Raw genomic sequence first — 7,343 nt, 5'->3', positions numbered from 1 at the left:
GGCCCTCTGGCCAGCAAACACCCACCCACTCCCCTGCCCCAGTCATCTCTGCATATCCTTAAAAGAAAGGGCACCCAAGGCAGCCGGACTTGCCAGGCCCCACTGTTGGGTGACCTAAGCCCCAGGCCCCTACAAATACTGCTTCTTGGGAGCAGAGCAGGTGGAGCTACTGGGGGACTTCCGGCTACTCTGGGGGGACAGGCCCGGGAAGAGGGGGGGCCTGGAAGAAGCCAGCCTCTCCTCCGTAGTGAGGTTGGCCCAGTTTTGCTCACTGGATGAGAGCCCACTGTAGGTGGGGCATGGCTCGGAGGAGGGCTCTTTGCCTATGGGGAGGTAGAAGACCTGGTCAGCGTAGGGTTCTGAGGTGGTGTCCTGGGCTGGGGGCGCATCCTGGCCCTGCCGGGCTCTTAGCCCCCGGATGAGGTAGCGGGACAGCAGGTGCACCAGCTCCAGCAGGTTGAGGAGCAGGGAAATGAGTCCGACCACCTGCATGAAGATGATAAAGATAGTCTTCTCCGTGGGGCGTGAGACGTAGCAGTCCACGAGGTGGGGGCAGGGTAGTCGATGGCACACAAACACAGGCTTCATGGTCCAGCCATAGAGACGCCACTGGCCATACAGGAAGCCTGCCTCTAGCATGCTCTTGCAGATCACGCTGGCCACATAGGTGCCCATCAGTGCCCCACGGATTCGCATGCGACCATCTTCTGCCACTGAGATCTTGGCCATCTGACGCTCTATGGCTGCCAACGCCCGGTCCACTTGTGGGTCCTTGTGCGGCAGTGCCCGAAGCTCCCCCTCCTTCTGCCGCAGCCGCTCCTCACGCCGAGACAGGTAAATGACGTGGCCCAGGTAGATCAGGGTGGGAGTGCTGACGAAGAGGAACTGCAGCACCCAGTAGCGGACGTGGGAGATGGGGAAGGCCTGGTCGTAGCAGACATTGGTACAGCCTGGCTGGGCTGTATTACACTGGAAGTCCGACTGCTCATCGCCCCACACCGACTCACCGGCCAGGCCCAGGATGAGGATTCGGAAGATGAAGAGCACTGTCAGCCAGATCTTGCCCACCACAGTCGAGTGCTCCTGGACCTGGTCTAGCAGCTTCTCAAGGAAGCCCCAGTCGCCCATGGCTCCTGGGCCTCCGTCTGCAGGGAGAGAGAGGAAACTATCAGCATGGCATCCTTCTCGGCTGTCCTAGCAACAAGCCTACAGGGAGGTCAGCCACAACCTATTTACCTACAGAGAAACTGAGGCTCAAGGAAGGGAAGGGATTGGCCTGAGGGCTCACACCCAGTAGGGTTGTCAGGACTGAAAGCAGATCTCTGGACGATGGCTGCTAAGCTCTGACAAGGGTACAACTAGGGTCCTGTCTAGTTACATATCTGTGTCCCTATTGTTCCCGGCTGGAGTCCCAGGATGACCACAGTCCCAAAAGATCTGGATCAAGTTGAGGCTCCTGAGCCTACGGGAACAGAGAATTTATCCAAGGTCACAAAGCCCTGATATGCCCCTCCTCCTTTCTGCCTAGGACAGGCTGTCCCGACAAAGGGGAGTGGTGGTGCTATCTTCTGCTTCCCAGGGGGCCCAAAGCCCTCAGTCCCTGCTCCCCTCCTCATCTTACTCTGACCTTTGAGCTTGTGGTAGGAGGCGTGTTAGACCTTAAAGGCAGCACCTTGCATTAGCTCCACCTGCCAGCAATAATGACCCCTGCAACTTAAATATGGATGCTTGATCCTGTCCCATTTTTCCATCCCTCCTGCCCTGCTCCCACACATCCCCTAAGCTGTTGTTGCTAAATTCTGGACTCTTGAATTGTCATAGCAGGGTGGAGGCACAGGCTAACGTTCCCAGAGCAACTTGGGGGCAGCGGGAGTCGGGGGCCGGAAGGGAAGGGAAGGGGAGCAAAGCAGTTTGGAGCCCTGCTCTGGAACCAGACCTGGGTTCCAATCCTGGTCCCTTATACAAACTGGGACGTTGCTTAAATTAAGTGATGACTTCTCAGCACCTCGATCTCCTCTCGTGTAAAACAGAAATAATATTTCTGCCTTCTGGGGTTGTAAGGACACAATGAAAGAAGATAGGAACCTGGCTTAGCGCAGAACCTGGCCACAGGCAGGCTGGCTGAGTGCCCATGCGGTGGTTCACCCCCTGTCCGCCCCACTCCTTCCCGCAGCAACCCTCAGCCCCTGACAGGTGGCGCCTTCCCCTCCCCCCACCTGCCACTCCCAAGCACAACTCACCGCCTGCCTGCCAGGCGGCCCAGGTGGCGGTGGGGACGCACGACTGCGTTGGCCCGAGTGGTGCTCGCGGGAGCCCTGCTCGACCGCGCCTGGTGGGAAGCTTTAAATAGCACGACGGGGCGGGGCGGGGGCAGGAAACCCGCGGGAGGGCAGCGGGGAGCTTTTCAGAGCTGGCGACTCCCTTCAAGCGACTCTCAAGGATGGGGCCTGGGAGGTGGCTTTCAGGGTTAGGGGGTGAAGGGGGGTTCGCTCCTCCTCCACTGATATTCCATCCAGGTGGTAAACTCTCCTAGCCCCGTTTCTTTGGAGATCGAACAGTTCTCCAAGATGAAGTTTTTCAGGGCGGTGGATTTGAAAGGATTAGAACAAGAATTTGGTGATCCGGGCAACTGGCCTGAGGGGCTGTGAGGATGGGCAGACGGGGATGAGAATGGGGGTGGTGGGGGGGAGTGTGGCGGAGAGACTGCTCCATGACGTGACTGGTGCCAGATCCTGTAGCTTGATACAGTTAGATGCGGGCCACAACAGAGATTGCTTCTTTTAAATCCTCTCAGAGACTCTGATGGACCCCTCCCCTATGCCCCACAGGAGCTGGTTCCAGAAACAGGCATCTCCCTAACCCCAGTGAACCTGTAAGGTGTTTACCCCTTATCTGGAGCCAGGTCAAGCCCCAGCGCCTGATTCATCTTGCATAATCCTTTAGCGCCTTCCACGATGTGCAGAGCCCTGCTCTGGAACCAGACCTGGGTTCTAATCAGCAGAGGATATTGCTGACATCTTGCTGCTCAAGACCTGCCTCCTATATAAGTTTTTTAAATAAACTCTTGATGTAATTAATGCTGGAGTTGTAAGCCTCTCTCTTTGGTCTCTGAGCCTGAGGAATTTTACAGAACAGGGGCTCCAGGGAAGGGCCTCTCCTTGACCCTGGGGGCGTATTGCCCTTGCTGAGAAGAAATAGGGGAGACCACTCGTTTGTTAGGTGGCCATAGCATGTCCTGCACTGGGCCAGGACTGTGCAATCGAGGCTCACCAGGACACGAGTTGCCTCCCTAGACAGGGCAGGTGGGGGCCGAGGTCTGTGGTGGGGAGGGGTCTCAGCCTAGCCTGCATCCTTGCAGAATTCTCAAACACCCCTACTCCTGGGCAGCTACACAATCGGAGGTCACTAAGTAACTCCCATGGGCCACTTGACACTAGGGAGGGGCGACTCTCTCCACCTTTAGGTTGGATCTCATTCTTATGCCTCTAGATGGGGGTAGAGTGGACAGAGCTTATTCAGGCTTCACCCTGTTGATGAACAGCAATGAGAGTCTGCTGGGTTGCAGGCAAGTGCATGGAGCTAGGGATGCAACCATAAATCAGCCAGATGCAGTCTCTGGCCACTGGCCCTCACTGGCTGGTGCAGGACACAGGAATGGAGCATTTCAGCCCTTGGATAGCAGTGAAATGGTAAATGTGGAAAGTTCTCCTAAGAAGGACAGGGTGACTCACGGGGGCCTGATTAGGAACTTATTCTGGAGGAGACTGCATTAGCCAGTTTGGGAAGGAGAGCATTCCAGGCGAAAGAAAGAGAAAGAGCAAAGATCCAAGGAACGGAAACCTTGGCCGCTGCCCCAGGGTGTTGAGTCTTCACTGGCCTTGGTGGGTGGAGGAAGTAAACCTGAAGTTGAGACTTTGCAGTTGACCTGTGTGCCTTTAGGCAAGTTGTATAAGTCCCTGTGCCTTAGTTTCTTCCTCTGCAGAATGGGGATAGTAATACTGTGTGTGCAGTGTCATAGGAGATCCAGTCAAAGCACATAGCATAATACTAGTACACAGAAAGTTTTCAAGTGAGTGGTGGCTAAAAACATGTGACAAAATGGGTCCGTAGGTTGGTTTTGGTGGGAGCTATGGACAAAGAAAGGGGTTCTACGGAAAGTAACCTCCCAGGGTGATTTGATCATAAATTCCTAAATAGGCAGGTATGGGTGGGTCGTCACACCTTAGCCATATAACTTCTTTAGTAAAAGGATTATCTTCTCCTTAAGCTAGCCTTGACCATTTTTTCTGTGCATCTAGGTCAATGCTGTTCTGAAATGCCTCTTTCCTGCTTCTATGAGTGACCACCCTCGAGAGACCACAAAGTCTCGCTAACTATCCTATGATCCCATCTCTGCCTTGATTTTTCCCACCTACAAGCAATCTTCCTTACCTTTCCTCCTTAATTCCAAACGCATAAAAAGCTGCAACCTGTCATTCCTTGGAAGCATTTTTCTTAGTCTGTCGAGATCTTGTTCCCAGATCTTGCTTGACTCAAATAAACTCTTACAAAAATTCTCTACAGGTTTGGAAACTTCTTACGTCAACAGAACAGAAAGGGCTGAAGGGGAGGAAGCTCAGGGCTGAGTGGTGGTGGGGAGATGGGGCAGGTGGGGGCCGAGGCCTGGGGCTGGTGGCCAAAAGATCCGTGTTTTTCCACAACAGGATTTAGTCCTTGGACTATCAGTTCCCCAGGGTCCCCGAGGGTCCTGCCTTCAGCAGGACTAACAGGACTTTGGGGCAGTATGGGGGGCGGGTTTGGCTCAGATCTCAGAACTTCGGGATCAGTTTGAGTGGAGACTTCTGGATTCCCAAAACTGACAACTTCACCCGCTTGGTTCTGACCCCTGAGGTCGTGAGAACGGAGGTCCCCAGAGGCAGATTCTTGCCACACCCCCGCTGCAGCCTCTGCTCCCAGAGCTCCTCTCCTGTGGCTGGGCCTGGACTCTCCCAAAGCCTTTCTGATCCCATCTGCTGGGCAGGAGGGAGGAGCTGGTGGAGACGTCACAGCTGCCCTGACCCTGCACTTACTGCTTCCTCAGGCGCTCTGGAGGCCAGGGTTCGAATGACCTGGCCCTTCCCAAGAAGAGGAGGAGATAGGATCAGCCATCACAGTAATCCCCACAACCTGGCCATTCCACCTGGAAAACATCCCTAAAACCTAACCTCTGCCTTCATTCCCACTGCCCATGACCCTGTTCAGGCTACCACCTCAGTGGCCTCCCAAATGGTCTCCCGGCCTCCAGCCCCACCCCCTCCAACCCAGCCTCCACCCTTCCCTGACCACGACACAGTCCCATTTAAACCCTTCAGTGGCTCCCCATTGCCTCCTGGCCTTGGCCGCTTCTCCAGCCTCACCCCTCTCCCCTTCCACCCCACGATCCAGCCAGACCCAGACCGCAGTTCTCTGTGCATTCTTGCTGTGTCCATGCTGTTCCCTCTGCCTGGAGCACTCTCGCACGCTGAACCCTACAAGTCGTTCAGGACCTGGCTCCATGCCATGCCGCCTTCTCCCAGAAGTCCCTTGGCTGGCCTCCACTGGGTTACGGGTGCCTTTGTGTTCTCAGTGGCTCAGGTATTGCCTCTGGGTGCATTTTTAAAAAATTTATTTTTAATGGTAAAAAAACACATAATATTTACCATCTTAACCATTTTTAAGTATACAATTTAATAATATTAAATACATTCGCGTTGTTGTGCAGCAGATCTCTAGAAGTTTTCCATCTTGCAAAATCGAAACTCTGTGCCGATTAAACAACTCCCCACTTCCCCTCCCTCAGCCTTGGTGCATTGTTTACTTGTCTTTACTTTCTCCCCCATTAGACTGTGAGCCCCTTGAGGGCAGACAGTTGGGTCTTGTTTACATCTCCAGCACCTAGTAGGGCACCAGGACCATGCACGAATTTATTAATTCAACAAACATTTAGTGCTCCTGGTGCTGTGGCGCTGTCCTAGACACTGGAGAGGAACCAGGGAACAAAAATCCTTGTCTTTGTGGATTTTACATCCTAGCTGAGGGCAGATGGACAAAATAAAAGGTAGAACTTATTAGGTGGTAATAAATGCTATGTGGAAAGTAAAGTAGGAAGGGAGGATTGAGGGTAAAGGGGGTGGCAGTTTCAATTTTGAATAAGAGGGAGACATTTTCACTAAGCAGCTGATGGTTGGCACAGGCTCTGAAGGGAGGGAGCCTTGTGGCCCTCTGCAGAAAAGAGCATTCCAGACTAAGGGAACCCACAGTGCAAAGTCCCTGAGGTGTTTCCTGCTTGGGGGACAGTGAGGAGGTCAGGGTGGCTGGAGTGAGGTGAGCAAAGAGAAGAGATGAGTTCAGAAAGGGAACAGTCGAGATGCGGGGTGAAGTAGAGCTTGTAGGCCCCTAAAGGTCTGTTTGAGAGGCCTTTGTAGGTTTTGGGCAGAAGAGTGACATGGCCTGACTTAGGTTTTGACAGAATCACCCTGGCTGCTATTCTGGGAATAGACTGTGGAGGTGGGTGGTAGACAGCAGTTGCCTTCCTTCAATATAGGACTTTCTGCCCAGCTGTGCCGAGTCTGGTCAGCTGACAGCCTCCAGCGGTTAGTACTCTCAGGTTGGCTTTAGCTGTCCAAGTGGCCAAGCTCTGCTTGGGGTGGCCTCAGGTGATGACTGAGCCAAGCAGTGCTCAAGGGCCCAGCCACCTGCACCCAACGTGGGACATCTGTAATAGACAATCTTTGTCTCTGGACACAGAGCTCTCTACCATGAATCTTGTCATTTAGTCCTACTTCCTCCCCTTTCCATTCATGAGTATTACTTCCTAGTATACCCTTTGCACTCTTAAATCTTCCTTGGCATCTGCTCCCCAGGGGCTGGGGTGGGCCTCAGGGAGATTGTTGCAGTAATCCAGGGCAGAGACGATGGGGGTGTCTGCTATGACAGACTACCATAGACGAGGGGCTTAAACAACAGACATGGACATCTCGTGGTTTTGGAGGCAGGAAGTCTAAGATCAGGGTGCATGGTCAGGTTCTTGGTGAGTGCCCTCTTTCTTGTTTGCACAGGGTTGTCTACTCATCCTGTCCTTACACGCTGGAGGGAGAAAGCTCATCTTTCTCATGTCTCTTCTTATAAGGGCACTAATCTCATCCACAAAGGCTTTACCCTCATGACCTAATGCATTGGAGGCTGGGATTTCAAAATAGGAATTTGAGGATGGGGGGTGGGGACCACAAATATTCAGTCCATAACAGGAAGCTTAGACCAAGGCGATGAATACAAAATAATCTCCTGTTTACCTAGGGCTACAAGGTGGCTGTTACATCATACAG

General features: G+C 53.5%; 1 protein-coding gene across 1 annotated transcript; it reads right to left on the bottom strand.

Moving 5' to 3' along the window:
- Nucleotides 1-3: 3 nt before the first annotated feature.
- Nucleotides 4-2,314, bottom strand: GJA4 (gap junction protein alpha 4). Its single transcript, XM_011357923.1, has 2 exons — nt 2,241-2,314; nt 4-1,145 (listed from the first exon to the last, which is right to left on the bottom strand). Exon 2 carries the CDS (start codon nt 1,126-1,128, stop codon nt 130-132), a length of 999 nt encoding a protein of 332 aa, XP_011356225.1. The 5' UTR covers nt 1,129-1,145; nt 2,241-2,314; the 3' UTR covers nt 4-129.
- Between the last annotated feature and the right edge of the window lie 5,029 nt (nt 2,315-7,343).

This window comes from Pteropus vampyrus, unplaced genomic scaffold (genome assembly GCF_000151845.1).
Source record: "Pteropus vampyrus isolate Shadow unplaced genomic scaffold, Pvam_2.0 Scaffold36, whole genome shotgun sequence".
Taxonomy (NCBI): domain Eukaryota; kingdom Metazoa; phylum Chordata; class Mammalia; order Chiroptera; family Pteropodidae; genus Pteropus; species Pteropus vampyrus.
The sequence above is the reverse complement of the archived record's forward strand: the minus strand, read 5'-3'. Positions and strand labels throughout refer to the sequence as shown.

Excerpts from the sequence above, each read along its gene's own strand:
- GJA4 (XM_011357923.1), bottom strand. The coding sequence starts at position 1,128 with ATGGGCGACTGGGGCTTCCTTGAGAAGCTGCTAGACCAGGTCCAGGAG.